The 16,064-nt window shown below is 46.2% G+C and overlaps 1 protein-coding gene across 1 annotated transcript; it reads left to right on the top strand.

Moving 5' to 3' along the window:
* Positions 1 to 4,047: 4,047 nt before the first annotated feature.
* On the top strand, positions 4,048 to 15,405 carry CDCA7 (cell division cycle associated 7). The gene is made up of 10 exons (XM_064162527.1): positions 4,048 to 4,237; positions 5,997 to 6,119; positions 6,517 to 6,624; positions 8,587 to 8,835; positions 9,226 to 9,303; positions 10,057 to 10,242; positions 11,142 to 11,282; positions 11,458 to 11,607; positions 12,169 to 12,305; positions 13,124 to 15,405. The coding sequence occupies exons 1-10, from the start codon at positions 4,217 to 4,219 to the stop codon at positions 13,152 to 13,154; spliced, it is 1,224 nt and encodes a 407-aa protein (XP_064018597.1). The 5' UTR covers positions 4,048 to 4,216; the 3' UTR covers positions 13,155 to 15,405.
* The last annotated feature ends 659 nt before the right edge of the window (positions 15,406 to 16,064 follow it).

The raw sequence follows: 16,064 nt of genomic DNA, 5'->3' as shown, positions 1-16,064 counted from the left end.
CCAGCCCTATCCAGTCATAAAAGCACTTAAAGCACAAGGAGCTGTTCAGTTTGGAGAAGAGGAGGCTCTGAGGTGACCTCATTGTGGCCTTTCAGTATCTGAAGGGGGCCTACAAAAAAGCTGGGGAGGAACTTTTTAGGATATCAGGGAGTGACAGGACTAGGGGGAATGGAGCAAAGCTGGAGATGAGTAGGTTCAGACTGGACGCGAAGTTTTTGAGCATGAGAGTGGTGAGAGGCTGCAATGGGTTGCCCAGGGAGGTGGTTGAGGCCCCATCCTTGGAGGTGTTTAAGGAGGCCAGGCTGGATGAGGCTGTGGGCAGCCTGCTGTAGGGTAGGGTGTCCCTGCCCATGGCAGGGGGGTTGGAACTAGATGATCCTTGTGGTCCCTTCCAACCCTGACTGATTGTATGTTTCCACCAACCTGTTAACCCCAGCTACTTCAGCATCTCCTCATAGGGTATTGGCAGGCAAGTGTTTGCCAACTCCAGGAGAACAGGGCTCTGTCACAATTAATGGCTGCTTGGGAAGACAAATGCCATCACTCCAAACATTCCCCTTCCTTCTTTTTTCTCCCAGGTTTATATGCTGAGCATGACATCATATAGTATGGAATATCCCTTCAGTCAGCTGGGATCAGCTGTCTCAGCTGTGTCCTCTCCCAATTTTTTGTGCCCCCCCCCCCCAGCCTGCTGACTGGTGCAAAAAGCAGGAAAGGCCTTGATGCTGTGCAAACACTGCTCAGAAGCAATTAAAACATTCCCATGTCATCCACACTGCTTTTAGCACAAACCCAAAACATAGCCCCATACTGGCTACTACGAAGAAAATTAACTCGACCAGCACAACCTCACGTTATGTTTTGTGCAGTAGTGTTAGCCACTGGAGGGGGACATGAACAAATACATATGCTTGATCAGATCCTTTGCAGAAATACACCTTTCAAGAGAGAGGGAAAAGCAATTAGTGTGGGTTATAGGTTACTGATTTACAATTTACATCATAAATCAATGTCTGATTATTTTAATGCAAAATGTTTTTAGCTTCGTTTTATTGCACGAACAGTTTCAATAACACACTATAATTTGCTCAGATAAAGAGGTGATTGGACAGCTCTTGGAGAAATTTTTTAATTACTGTCATTAGTGGCTGCAATCTTACTCTTTTCTGTGAAGCTAACGTACATGTTCCTGCATTGTGCTGCAGGTACTCTCTGGGCATAAGAGTCCAGACTCTCCCTTTCTTCTGAAATGCCTGCATTGATGAAACTGCTGAAGTGCAAGTCTCATCACAGCAATTACTAACACCACACAAACATGCTGGTTTAGGCAGGCAGAAATGTACTTCCTCAATATTATAAAAGAAGAAGAAAAAGAAAATTATAGCATAAAGTGTGTTGTCCACAGTTAAGGGAAGAAGCACACAGGAGAGCCAAGGATGGGGCAGCAGTAGTCACTGCTGTGTTGCGATTCCAACCGCCAGAATCTGTAGGGTGACACAGGGAGCAGAGCTTGTTCCTCCTCCCAGCAGACCAAAGGTCACATTACCGTTTCTGACAACGGAACGGTTGTTGTCGAAGGCAGAAGTTCATGCTAGTGCTTCAAGCTTTTAATATGTAAACAACTTTGATTCTCCCCCAGATGAATGCAGAAAGTGTTGCAAGCCCAACCTACTGCACACCCCTCTACAGTATTAGCCAGTTCCTTTAGCAGGTCTTCCAAGGGCTACTAACAACTCACTTCAAGGACAGACAAGAATTTAAGATACTGCTTTCTTTTAAACACTTGATAAAATACTCTATAGATAATCTTCGTTGACATAGGAGCCCTGACAGCTGAGCTCTCCCTATAGCTGGGCAAGAGGGGACATGGAAAGGCAAAGTAGCACTGGACAGGCAAGACCCAGAGACTGGGGGGCCAAATGGGCAAGGATGTTTTCTTCCACTCAGGTTTGCCTAATCTCAGTTAAATGTGGCTGAAAATATGCTGCTTACCTGGATTCAGCCTTGCATGTCCTCACTGACAGTAAATAGCTGGACGTAGGACAGTGGTGCTGGCTATGTCTCCACAAACATTGAGAAACTTTTTCAGTCATGGTAAAGCCAATTAGGAACATTTGTTGTATCTACCCACCAAGGGCATCTGGGCCCTGCAGAATGGCACAGAGGCATAAATGGCATGAAGATGGAAACAGGAGAAATGACAGCAGCAGAGGTCACAACAGCCATCTCATGAGCTACGGACTTTGATATTCTGGTACCCTGCACTTTATCACAGAAGAGAAGCCCCTGCCCTCCACATACTTCCCATGCATCTTTTTCCTTTCCTGCCCCTTTCTGTCCACTCCTCTGTAAAATATGTGAGCTGACATGCACAGGTTTCAATTAAGTAATTTTTTCCCCCATATTACAATAAAAGAAGCTGAAAACACAGTTCACAAATTTTCCCAGGGTCAGTTTCCTGCTCTGGACTATTAATTTCAAAGCCACTTGACTAGATACATTGTTTGAAGAATGCTGTTTCCATTAAACATTAAATGGAAAATTAACTGCAGTCTGAAGTTTGGATTCAGCTAGCTCCACCATTCCATGTGATGCTTTTAAAAGCTGTGAAAGCTGGATATTTTTCTAGTAATATCCTGATTATCATGAATGGGCTGTTGCTGCTGAGAAACTGGATCTCCTCTCCCATGTAAGTAAACTAGCACTTGTGATTTGTTTTGTTTTCTGAGAGAGATAAAATTACATAAAAATCCAAGAAACAGTCACCCTTTCCAACCAAGCTGTCTTGGTTGGAAACTATCTGGGTGGAATCTGCCACTACTGTGGATTAGAGTGTGGATTGAGTGTGGAGAAAACTCTGTGTAGTTCGTATGCTTTTGTGCACGCACCGAGAAGCCAGTGGTGGAGGTAGGTGGGTAATTATGGGCTTATTTTAAGTGGAGATTCTTTTACACAACAGATTGCAGCACACATAGGAAGAACAATACCCACAGAAAACCTCTGCAAAGGCTCTTGTACTCTATTGTGCTGTAGCCTATTTAGAGACTTTGCCTTAGAGATGATTCCTGGTTTGCTTTACAGAGATGCAGGTTTGCTGCGGGCTGCACGTGTGCGGGGCCTCCCCTTGTGCAGACAGCAACGCGGACTCGCCTGCTGCAGGGAAGGCACCTGGAGACGCCCATCAGCTACAGTTGCACCGGTACTGAGCCCTGATCAAACCACAGGATGAATGGAGGATTATAGCAAACAACGAGGCCACAAACCCCACACATCTTCAGGGCTTCTCCTGTTATTAATGCTGCCAAATACTGGTCTCACAGCTGTTACTTTGCTGTTTAACATCTGCATTTGGTTTAATGCACTGTTACCAAAGTCACATAAACCGGTTTACAACGTAAGACTTTGTTTGCAAAGGGCAGCGCAGCCAACTTAACACTCCTGTACTCCCAGGGAGCACTGGCAACGGGGTACCGTCTGCAGTCTTACACCCAAGGCGGAGTTGTGTGCTTAGTGCCCCGCCAAAGAAGCACCCCACTTAATGGGGCAACAGAGGAAACAGTTCCCATTGTTGGGTGAGTTTCCTAGTGGCCTGCTCTTTTCCGATCACGCCCGGCAGCTCTGTGCTCTGCAGGGCTACTCGGTGTCCCGGGGACACGCAGAGACTGCCGCACCCCGGGGACAGCTGTGTCACAGGTCCCTGCCTGTCTTTGGCGGAGAACCCCCTCTGCCGCCGGACACGAGCAGGTATGGGGTTTTACACCAGAGTGCTGGGCACAGACCCAGCACGTAAAAGCACCAACTCCCTAACAGCGAGCTGGAGCCACCGGAACTCCTCTGTCTCCTCCCCATCCCGAGCCCCCCACAACCCTCCCCCCTGGCACGCTAGTCCTGCGGCGCTCCAGCCGGCAGCTTTTCGCGCCACAGCGCAGGTCCTTGCAGCTCCACAAAATTACTGCCGCCAGTACAAAAAACAATACAGAGCCCGCGTCTGGTCCCTCTGCGGAGACCTCGAAATAACTAACGGAGTCCTCTGCAAAGATGGGTGGGCGGTCACAAGACGGGCACGCCGAGTGGCCGATATCCTGAGCGATTGCGATGCATCTGCCAGGACGTGGGCGCCAGCGCGGGAAAGGCGCAGCCGGGCCCCGCCCCCCGCAGTCCCAGCCACTTTGGCGCGAACCTTCAGTTCGCCGCTGCTCGCCTCGCTGCCGCCAGCATGGGTCTGCCGCGCCCGCAGGTGAGCGCTGCGCGCAGCGGGGGTGGCTCGCCACATGGCTGCGGGGCGGTGGTGCTAGGGCGTCTGTGGTGCTGGGAGGGTCGGTGGTGCTGGGAGGGTCGGTGGTGCTGGGAGGGTCGGTGGTGCTGGAGGGTCGGTGGTGCTGGAGGGTCGGTGGTGCTGGAGGGTCGGTGGTGCTGGAGGGTCGGTGGTGCTGGAGGGTCGGTGGTGCTTGTGACCGCGCGCTCCAGAGACAAGCGGGACTGTGGTGAGGTCGAACGAGGCGGGGGGAGTCTTTGGACTAGAACTCGGCGGGTAGCCTGGGGGAGGTGATGTGGGAGCAGCGCTGCCACGCAGGCCGGCAGCCGCGGGCTTGCTGCTCTGCCACGGTGTTGGGGCTCCCCGGGCCGGGCGGTGCCCTCCCCTTCCCGGCCGAGTTGGAAGGCCTGGCTTGGGAGGCACGCTTGGCCGGGGCCAGGCGGGCAGACGCCAGCCCCAGCGCCCTGCTCCTGCTCCCTGCTGTTCCCTTGCCGCCGGGGCGCGCGTGGGGCGGGAGGTGCCTCGCGGCGGGGGCGGGCGGCACCGCGGGGCGCCTGTGGGCGGCACCATCTTGGCGGGAGCGGGAGGCCGGGAGCGCCGCCAGCGGCCTTGGTAGGGGGCCGCGCCAGAGGCGGGGTGTTAAGTGCCTATGGTGCATGCAGGTCTCCTGGCCTGGGCTTCATAGCGCTGACCGGCCCCGTGTTGGACCCTGTCCGGTGTGGCTCGGCCTGCTGTGGCGGAGTTTCTCCGCCTGGGCGCCCCCAGCCTCTTCTCCCTCTTCCCCGCCCCCCGCACTTCGCCCCATAGGGTGGAAGGCGGCACCAGAAAGGGACCTTTTGGTGTTTAAGGGCACATCCGTGCCAGGGCCGGGAAGCTTTTCCGCTCCGCCTCAGCACCAGCAATGGCGTGAAGCGTGGGCAAGCCTCGGGAGTGCTGCGGTGCCACTCCAGCGAGAAGCGCACAGAGCGGTGCTGGGGGGAGGACGGAGGTGTTTCAATTGCCCTGGCTAGTTACCGTTGAAACTGTACTTTCAAAATGCGCTTGGATGGGCCTGTGAACTTGTCAGGTTAGACTGCTTGACATGGGCATCACCGAAGCGTGGGTGCAGCAGGTTTGGCCTTCGTGTTGCTGCCACCCTGGGGAGGTAAAAGGGGTGGTTAACAGAAACATTCCCTGGGAAGTGAACACCTGAAGCCCATCCAAAAAAGTGTTTCAGCTTGGTAATAAAGTTCAACAAAACGGCAAGCTGTTGTGCCTAGAACAGGTGTTTCAGAGCTTTTTTTTCCTGAGGATATGATCCATAGCCCTTCCTTAACTACATTATGAGTTTGCCTCAAGCAAGAAGTAGCACAGTGTGGTTCTAGGTACTGTGTACTTCTTTTTCCAGCGTTGTCTAGAATGAGTAGGGAAGGTAGGGTATAAACGTTGTGCCTGTTTGCACTTGGTTGGTTGTGTAAAAGAATTCTTTCTGAATGCTCTGAACAAAACTCACCTGTAACAACGATCAGAAACGTATGCGAGCAGGGAGTCTTCCCATTTCTAACTTTGGCCATTGATTTTGAACTTGGCAGTAATTCTTTGGCCTCGTATTCAACGCTGTTGAACACCCTAAAATGTTCAAGCCTCCTAAACTTCGATTTAAGAATGTTCTTAAAGCTAGGATGCTACAGTGGCTCTCTATTAAGTGCTGCCATGCTACAGTAGCTCTCTTTTATTAAGTGCTGCCACGGTCTTTTTACAGCGCCGTTGTTCAGGACGGAGAAACCTCACAGCATTCCGAAATACGAAACTGATTCCCATGGAAACATCCTCGTCCTCTGATGACAGTTGTGACAGTTTTGGTTCTGATAATTTTGCAAACACAGTAAGTAGAGTACAAGAACAAATAAAACTGAATGTGCAGTGATAGAAGAGCTTGCAAAAAAGTGTAAAGCTAGTAAATGTTTTGTGCACAATTAAAACCTCTTTCCTTACATTTTTGTCTAGTAGTTGTGAATCTGTGTTACATGCTGTAATTTCATTTTGCTCATCACTTGTGCTTCTAGGTGGTAATTGCTGGAAACAGATTAGCTATTTATTTTAGCCTTTGAAATGTCACCTAATCTAACATGTCTGGTAATTTGCAACTGCAGTCTTGAAACCTCTTGTTAAATGCCTTAACTGTTTGGGTTATTTCTTTATTTGAAAAGCTATTTGCTTATACTGCACTTGTGAATCATTTTCTATACAACTTCAGTTAAAGGATATTTTATTCTTCGTAGAAACGCAAGTTTAGGACAGATACTAAAGAAGAAATGGCAAAAAATTTTCATGAAGCTTCTGATGCTGAATCCTGTGGCTTTTCAGAAAATGAGATTCAAGATGCATTGGTAAGACAGTTGATTTTAGTTTGCAGTTTTAAATTCTTACACTTTCTTCATTGGAAAATGATGGCAGCTTCATCTGGAAAGTTAAATGTTACAAAGGAGCAGCATTTAGTTGCATGTACAACCTAAGTAACCACAGTTTTACTTTTCTTGCATTAAAAGCTCCCAAGCTTCTGACCTTTGCATGTTCAGAATAAAATCTGCCACACGGATTTTGAAACATAATAGCTCTTAAATCTGTGCTTGCTGTATGTTACTGTTTGACTCTACCATATTTTCCTCAATATGACATGTTAGTGGTAGCCCATGGAATGTAGGAAACCTGATTAAAACTCCAGTATATATTGACATGCATTCAGGCTGGCACTTTGTAACAGAAAATGCTGTACTTCTTTAGCAGTAGATAATTAGAGAGAGGTGGGGAAACCTGGCTTCCTCCTTTTCCTTAACATCAGTGCAAGACCAGTTTTATTGCTTGAAAAGACTAACAGTTGGTATCCAGTAGAGAAAACAGAAGCATAAAATGGGTCTTTTAGTAACTTAAGAACATAGAATCAACCAGGTTGGAAGAGACCTCCAAGATCATCTAGAAAAGGAAAAAAAAATCTACTGGGAAGGAGGCATGTCTGAGTTAAGTAATACACAACAGTAAAGGGAATAAACAGGAGACAAATCTGGAATGGATGTAGAAGAAAAAAAAGAATCACTGACTACACAAAATGGGCATCCAGAGCAACATGCCTGCATTTGCAAAGCTCTCTGCAAATCAGGATTGCTATTTGAGATTTGTGCATGTGAGGTGGGAAGCCTATTAATGACCTTACTTGAGTAAACCTGGAAGTCAAAACCTATTGCAAAATGGACCTTTAACTACAGAAATTAATTTCTATCCTCACAGAACCCCTGGTTCTTGCAAAGGTTACATGCAAGGCATCAGAACTTCAAAAATAAAATAGTGGGATTAATTATTTCATTTGCTATAGAATGAAGCTTTCACTGCATCATTGATGCTGTGAGATGACTCTTTTTGGCAGCTTCTAAGCTTGAGTTTGACCCTGTGCTGAGAACTGTGTAGTGGATTATTTTATTTTTTATAGCCAAAGAGAATATGTTGCAAAATGAAGCCCTGTAAAGGCTTCTTACAGCCTGTTAAGGCCCTGTAAAGCCTTTCTCACATACAAGTTGTATTTGCTATTAGACTTGCAGGTGACAGGTAAGACTGCTGTGACTGAAATCAAGCTCCTTTTTCATATGTTTGTTGTTGTCCCTGAGGATCTGTTTTGGTTTTGTTGGGTTTTTGTTTGTTGGTTGTTTTTTCTTCTTCAAGCCCCCTTCTCTTCTTAAGGAATCATAGAATCAACCAGGTTGGAAGAGACCTCCAAGATCATCCAGGCCAACCTAGCACCCAGCCCTAGCCAATCAACTAGACCATGGCACTAAGTGCCTCAGCCAGTCGTTTCTTGAACACCTCCAGGGATGGTGACTCCACCATCTCCCTGGGCAGCCCATTCCAATGCCAATAACTCTCTCTGGCAAAAACTTCCTCCTAATTTCCAGCCTATACTTCCCCTGGCACAACTTGAGACTGTGTCCCCTTGTTCTGTTGCTGGTTGCCTGGGAGAAGAGACCAACCCCTACCTGGCTACAGCCTCCCTTCAGGTAGTTGTAGACAGCAATGAGGTCAGCCCTGAGCCTCCTTCAGGCTAAACACCCCCAGCTCTCTCAGCCTCTCCTCCACACCCTCCAAAGAAGAAACCAAATGAACAAAAAAGGAAAAAAAACCCAACCAAACAAAAAAAAAAAACACCCAAAATACAAACCACAAACACACACCAAAAAGCCCACTACAGCACTGGGAATGGAGGTGCAGATGTCTAGGTTAGTCTTCTTCAGCGCTCTCAAACTGTATTTAATTGCAGAGCAACTCCCTTGAATTCATAGGCTTTCATTCTGGTTTGTTGACAGAAACTGGAATCAGATTCAGAGAAGAATGGCAAAAGTGCTGCAAGTGAGGTAGCTCAGAGAATGCGGAAATGCTCTGTTTCTCTAAAAGTCATGAAGTTTACACCTCGAATATCAGAGAGGAGGACGGCTGAGGTGGAACCTCTTCCTGAACAGCAAACGCCTGCTCCAGATTCAGACTCTGATTCAGAAGAAAATGGTGCCATGTTTTTAGAAAAAAGAGCTCTAAACATCAAAGAAAACAAAGCAATGGCAAGTACTCGGCACCTTCCTGGATGCCCTTCCTCCCCCTTCTCCACCCCCTCAATTCTTAGGGGTCCTGTTTGGTTGAGAGAATTGCGTGAATGCATGAAGTAGAATTTACATTTTTAATATTAAAATCCGATACTTTATGTCCACTGGCACATGAAAATCCATAAGTTAAGTACTTCAGTGGCCTAAAGAATAGGGCTACAACACAGTAAGTTTGAGCATTTTCAGCTTACATGCAGTCACTAAAATATAAATGGACATAAAAAGTTGAAGAGTGACTGCATTGCCTTTAAGTAACTGTACTTCAAGCCAATTGCCCTAATCTAATAGTCTGTAATAACACATAAACACCCTCTTAAGGCTCTGCTTCCTCTTTCTTTCCTTTGTTAGCTTGCAAAACTAATGGCTGAGTTGCAAAATGTTTCTGGTATCTTTGATGGAAGAAAGTCGTTGCCAACTGTGAGTCAGGTAAGTAGAAATGTACTACATTGGCCTTCAGATTTGAGAGTCAAACTCTGACATTACAAATGGGAATCTCAATTGAAAAAATAAGACCTGTGCATCAAAGTCCAGTCCAGAATGTTATTGCTTCCCAAAACAGGCATCCTCACTGTGCAGTTCTCTTTGCATTTGCAACTGTATAAAGCAGAACAGATGAATTCATGAGGGTTAGATGTCTCCCCCAGGCCAATAAAATGAAAACTGTGCTGTGTAAATACATATTTAAACAAAGGCTGGAGGTAAGGGGAGTAGCTCAGACTTTGAAGGTCAAGCCTGAATATTCTACAAGTTTGGAGCCTTGAAAAAAATGCTGACATTTCGCCCATCTAGGTCAGTGAAGAAGGCTGGATTGTGGTGAATCATCAGTGTAATAGCCTTCACTGCTAACTTACCTGTAACCTGTGTGAAGTGGGAATGCTGCTGAAAGTTGTAACCCCTCACAAACTGGTTCTGCTGCTGCATGGAGGTGTTACTTTATCTTACTATCCTCATGTACACAGATTTGCTTTTGAGTATTTCTTTGTAGCTAGCAGGATGCCCAAGGTTAATTTTCCTAGAGTGTTTTTCAACCTTATGTTTTCTGACTGGGACAGAGTGGGGCAATGTCATCTTTGGGAAAGACAGAGGGAAGGCATGTCTTTAGCGGGGAACAATCAGAGTATGGACAGGAGCTGTCTGACTTTTCACTTGTTTCATTAGAAACTTTTTATGTTTTTCCAGGGACCAAAGCGACTTCCAAGGCATTCATTACCCAGAAGTGCTTTGAGGAGGAACCCAGACAGAAGTTCACGGCCTCACACAAGATCCAGATCCCTAATTGAAGGTCCTCCTTCTCCTTTACCAGAAGAGGAAGATGACCGGTACATCTTGGTAAGAAGAAGAAAGATGTCCGATGAATACCTGGAGGTATGTTCAGTTTCTTGTTTTACTTGCAGGCTTGGGGGGGGTTTGTTTGTTTCTGTTGGTTTTTTTCCTTAACCCTTCAAGAAAATAGGAATAGCTGATCAGAATCTTCAGTATGCTTGTCTTGGGTTCTAATTCAAATTCCCAGAGACTCTAATAAATTTGATAGACCCAATAATTTGTAGAGTGTCCTCCCCTCTTCCCCTTCTTTCCCAAAGGAAGGGGTTAGATATAGGGAGGGAGAGAGGTAAACACACACGAATAAATGAGTCTCGATTTGGAAGTTAAAAGGAAACGTTTAACAATAACTTAGAAAGGTATTGGAGGTAGGGAAGTTTACAAAGGATAGGGAAGGGAAAATAGCAAAATACAAAAGGTATAAATACAACTCGAGTTGTGTGATGGTGGCTTTGCCTCGTGTCTGCCACGTGGTATGCAGGCAGAGATGTGTGGAGAGAGGGAGAGAGTGGAACAGGAAGCCCCTCTCCTTTATAGGATAGGAAGTGGGGGGGAGTGGGCTAACCATCGCCTGGTGGTGTGACCCACCCCTGGGGAGGGGTCAAGACCCCTAGGGTCAGGTTCAGGGTTACTCCCTCTGGAGTGTTAACCCTATACAATGCTGTAGCCTGGGAAGAAGTATAGGAAAAGAACATTTTCCCTGCCTTATGCTTGATAAGTCACTTCCTCTTGCACTCCAGCAGGAATTAAGCAAGATCCAGTAGCGTTTCTGCACCTTGAAGCGAAGGTGCTAAGGCTGCATCCATATTATTTGCCTTCAGGCATATGTGTTCCCTCTTAAGTACACAGTGGGTATTTGAGACTTTGGCATTGCTTTGAATATCCTGCTTGTTTATGTAGAGGTTTTACTGACACTAATACAAAGTATTCCCTTCACTATTCAGCATGAAGCCCAAACTCCCAGGAGGGGTCACCGTGGTGCCATGGCTTTTCCACACGTTGTGCGCCCTGTTGAGGAGATAACAGCGGAAGAGCTGAATAACATCTGTGGGTCTGCTAGAGATAAAGTGTATAACAGGGCCACGGTAAGTACATTCCAACTCTGTGAAATGCATGTTTTGGGAAGTCATTTTCTTGCTCTTCCCTGCTAGTGGTTTAGCATCCAGCAGACTCTCTCAACCTGAGGGGAAGGAAGGGATTTTTGGGAGAAGTGTGCCTGAGTTCCCCTAACTGAAAAGCCATCTTTAATCCCTGTTCTAGGGATCCACCTGTCATCAGTGTCGCCAGAAAACCACAGACACCAAGACAAACTGCCGTAACCCCGACTGCGTGGGAGTGCGGGGGCAGTTCTGCGGGCCCTGCCTCCGCAATAGGTATGGGGAAGACGTCCGAACGGCTTTGCTGGACCCGGTAAGACAGTCTGGAGCTTCGACTTCATCGTGCTTAACTTGAGCAGAGAAGTGTGTTGGTTACTCACAGCGAAAGAGAACTGCTTATACTGCTGTAGTGCACAGTGCAGGCCTGGTTTGACTCAAACTGAATCACAGACTTGTGTTGTGTAGAAGGTGTTGCAGTTACTACTTCTGTAGCTTTATTCACGGGAGTGACCTATAAGGAGAGAGCAGCTGCCAAAACACTTTTGTGTTTTAAACGTAAGAGTAGTGTTCTCACTTGCTTTACATTAGTGCCTAAAGCTCTGTGGAAAGGAACAGTAACGTGGATGGACAAAGTGCTGCTGTTGTGGGCTGTGATGTAGTGCAGGAGCTGGGAGCAGAGTGCTTACTGTGGCTGTGTGAGAGTTTAATCCCTCCCAGACTAAGGAATATGTACTTGTGCACTAGTTTAGGCAGCTTCAGCAGCACTCATGTTCACTGCAGAGCTTGGTGTGGAGCCAAGGCCCTCTTTGAAGTTGTGGGTGTGAATGGTGTCTGGCATTAGTTTGTTAAAAGGCATGTTGGCTCTTTTATCTAGACCTGGAGGTGCCCACCCTGCCGTGGAATTTGCAACTGTAGCTTCTGCAGACAGCGAGATGGCCGATGTGCTACAGGTGTCCTGGTCTATCTGGCCAAGTACCATGGCTATGACAATGTCCATGCCTACTTGAAAAGGTAAGTATGCCATTGTTAGTGGCATGGCTCTGCACTAAATGGGATAAGCAGCTCAAAACTAGGAGAGGAGGGCTCTTGACATCCTAGTTTGTCAGGTAAATATCACGATACCTTGACTACTGTGTCCAGTTCTGGGCTTCTCCATTCAAGAGAGATGTTGAGGTACTGGAAGGTGTCCAGAGAAGGGTGACAAAGCCGAATGGAGGCCTGGAACACAGCTGTGTGAAGGAGACGCTGAGGGAGCTGGGGGTGTTTAGCCTGGAGAAGAGGAGGCTCAGGGGTGACCTCATTGCTGTCTACAACTACCTGAGGGGAGGCTGTAGCCAGGTGGGGGTTGGTCTCTTCTCCCAAGCAAGCAGCAACAGAACAAGGGGACACAGTCTCAAGTTGTGCCAGGGGAAGTATAGGCTGGAAATTAGGAGGATGTTTTTGCCAGAGAGAGTGATTGGCATTGGAATGGGCTGCCCAGGGAGGTGGTGGAGTCACTGTCCCTGGAGGTGTTCAAGAAAAGCCTGGCTGCGGCACTTAGTGCCATGGTCTAGTTGATTGGCTAGGGCTGGGGGATAGGTTGGACTGGATGATCTTGAGGTCTCTTCCAACCTGGTTGATTCTATGATCAGTCCATTCTGCCTTCAGAGAATTTTGCCATGAGTTTTTTCTGACAGGTTTGTTCCTACCAAAACAAGTGGCATATCCACTGTCATCTTTTGGCTCTCAACTTCAGCTGTGTTTATTGTCAGCCTTCCACTAATTTGTCTAAAGATTTTTTCCAGACTCTTTTTCTACAAGCTAACTTTTGTTTCTGCTTGTCTTTATAGTCTGAAACAAGAACTTGGAATGGACGACTGAAGCTATGACTGCCTTTAAATTACATTACTCTCTCACCAGTGTCATGTTGCCTACAGTGAATCGCTTTTAATCAAATTAAATTCCAAAGCTAGTGCCTTCTTTCCTTCCCCTGTTGGGTAAAAAATGACAAAGAATTTTCACTTGCCTCGGTTCAAATCATATTTGGAAGACCTGTTTAATAGTCTTTGTGCACATGCCATTGTTTTCTTTTTAGAAACTTTGCAAATCAGATAGCACCAGTCCTTGCTTTCATGCCAATAACTCTTTTTTTTTTCTTTCTTCTTCCTGAAAGGAGATGGGGCTTTAAGCCATTATTTTCACGCAGTGATCTGTGCTTCAGGTTTATATATGCTTTCAAGTTGATCACAAAAAGATACTGATATGCTGAAAATTCAGGGCACTGTTCCCCACGGAACCAAGCAGTAAAGGATATGTGCTTCAGGCCAACTTCTGCTGCAGTACAGATCTCACTGAACATAAATGATCAAATAGAAGCTAAGAATTCTCTAAACCAACAACACGTTCTTAAGTTCAAACAGGAAGCCCTAAAAATTGCATTCAAAAAGTCTCTAAGCATTAATACTTGGTTTTATAGAGTACTCAAAGTGCATATTGGCCATTTTAAGGATGATTACCTGAGTAACTTAAAAACTACAGCAGAAGCAGCTGGAGGTGGCACTTCTTATTTTTGCTCACATGATCAAATGATCAAATAGAAGCTAAGAATTCTCTAAACCAACAACACGTTCTTAAGTTCAAACAGGAAGCCCTGAAGATTGCATTCAGAAAGTCTCTAAGCATTAATACTTGGTTTTATAGAGTACTCAAAGTGCATATTGGCCATTTTAAAGATGATTACCTGAGTAACTTAAAAACTGCAGCAGAAGCAGCTGGAGGTGGCACTTCTTATTGTTGCTCACGTGATGCCAGTGCTGAAAGCTTCCACAGCACCAGCACTAGCAGCACTGCCTGGTGTTGACAGCGATAGGAGCATACTGGTGGTATATGCCATGGAGTGACAGCTGTCTAAACCAGAATACCCTTAGTTGAGTTACTGGTTTTGTGAGTTCTTTTATTCCCTGCTCTCCCTGCAACTGACAAACTACTGCACTAGTCCTGGGGAAGAGGGATGCTTCCAGACCAGGATTTGAGTAAAGTAGAGGGATAGTTGTTGGCATTGCTGTTGGCCTACCACCAGTGGCCAAAAGGTGGTAACTTGAATTTCCTTATTTAGGAAAAGGGCCAGTGACAAATAATCACTGGAATCAGAAGCCTGGCTTTTTATTTTGTTTTTCCTCTGTAAAATCTAAAAAGCAAGGACTTAGTAAGCCACAGTTCAAAGTGAGTGAATTCCAGTTGCATAGAGCAGTATAAACATAAATACGGAATGGTCTCAAGAGACACCCTGGCTGTAATGTCAGATGAGGAAGAATGATTCATCAAAAAGGCCTTTAAAAATAGATAAGAAGGGGCATGTAATGGGTTGCATACAGTTTGTGAATGCTTATGGAAGTGGTTAGTGCTGCAGTCTGTAGCTGGCTCCACATGACTGTCAAACAGTATTTTGCTTGTTGTTAACGAACTGAGTACAGCAAAACCAGCTCAAGAATTCTTTGTGTGGATAGGTTCTTCTGTGCTTGGTGCTCTATAAGAGGAGACGCCATGAAAACTGCATCAGGATAACCCCAAAGTGTAGAAATGCCCTTATTTTGGTTGTGGAGACTACTGTATAAGCTCTGGAATGCAGTGGTCTAAGTAACATACAGGTGAATAGTAGAACGAGCTTGTTTTTGTTGAGCGCTAGAACAAAACGTGGGGTTAGACTTTTCTGCTTGCAGAGTATTTCCACTATGTGTATACATAAATGATCCACAGTTTATACCTTTCTGGGAGGACAAAGGAATTTAGAAATGAAAGAAATTAATGTCTCAGACTTCCAGTTTCATAGCTCATCTGTCCTAGTGAAAATCTCCTGTCCTCTTGGTTTTTGTAGTGTGAGAGTTACACAATCTGAGGTGGAGAGTGCTTTACTCTCTAGGTACATTTCATGAAGAAGGAACTCTAGACATATGTGTTCTGACAGATAAGAGCAACTTTTCTTCTGTTTGCTGGACTTGCCTTCTAGAGCTTGAAAGGACTGTGGTAAAAGGAAACCCTTGTGTCCCATCGGTGAGACTGCTGTATTTACTCAGTTCTACTACGTTCTGTACAAAGTGTTTTATTTTTAAAATAAAAAACATTGGGGGTTAGAGTTTTTGCCTCTTAACTGTGTTTTAGAAGTCTGTACTTAGATTTTTACCACCTTTCAGGTTAACTTTTGTTGTGAAGTAAAGGAGTAAACTACTCCCATCATTCCTTGGAGAGCAGTGGGATTAGGACACCTTTCTCTCCCCAGCCCCATGTCACTGAGTCAGGCTTTCTCTGATACTCTTGCTGCCTGGATTCAGTTGTTTGGTACCCAGTGTCTGAGGGCAGAAACCAGATGAAAAATGCCTAAGTAACTTACCTTATGAGCTCTCTGCTGGAGCAGACAATATTGCCTGGGGGCCTTTGCAGGCGAACAGTACCAAACACTTGAACTTCTTGCTTTTGCGTCAGAGTAGCTGGGTCTAGAGAGCACAGTCATATGAGACTGTTAGATCGCACAAAACCGACCTGCAGGGAGAGGAAATGAACTGAGTGGTCAAGCAGAGTGTGGAGCTGTCCTCAGTACCATCTACTGTACCAAGCTGTATGGTGCAGCAGACACGCTGGAGGGAAGTGATGCTGTCCAGAGGGACCTGGACAGGCTGGAGAGGTGGGCACAAGCCAACCTCAAGAGGCTCAACAAGACCAAGTGTAAGGTCCTGCATCTGGGCCGAGGCAATGCCAAGCACAAATCCAGGCTGGGCAGTGACTGGCTGGAGAGCA

Source organism: Pogoniulus pusillus, chromosome 2 (assembly GCF_015220805.1).
Source record: "Pogoniulus pusillus isolate bPogPus1 chromosome 2, bPogPus1.pri, whole genome shotgun sequence".
Classification (NCBI taxonomy): domain Eukaryota; kingdom Metazoa; phylum Chordata; class Aves; order Piciformes; family Lybiidae; genus Pogoniulus; species Pogoniulus pusillus.
This window is presented reverse-complemented; position numbering and strand designations above follow the sequence as displayed.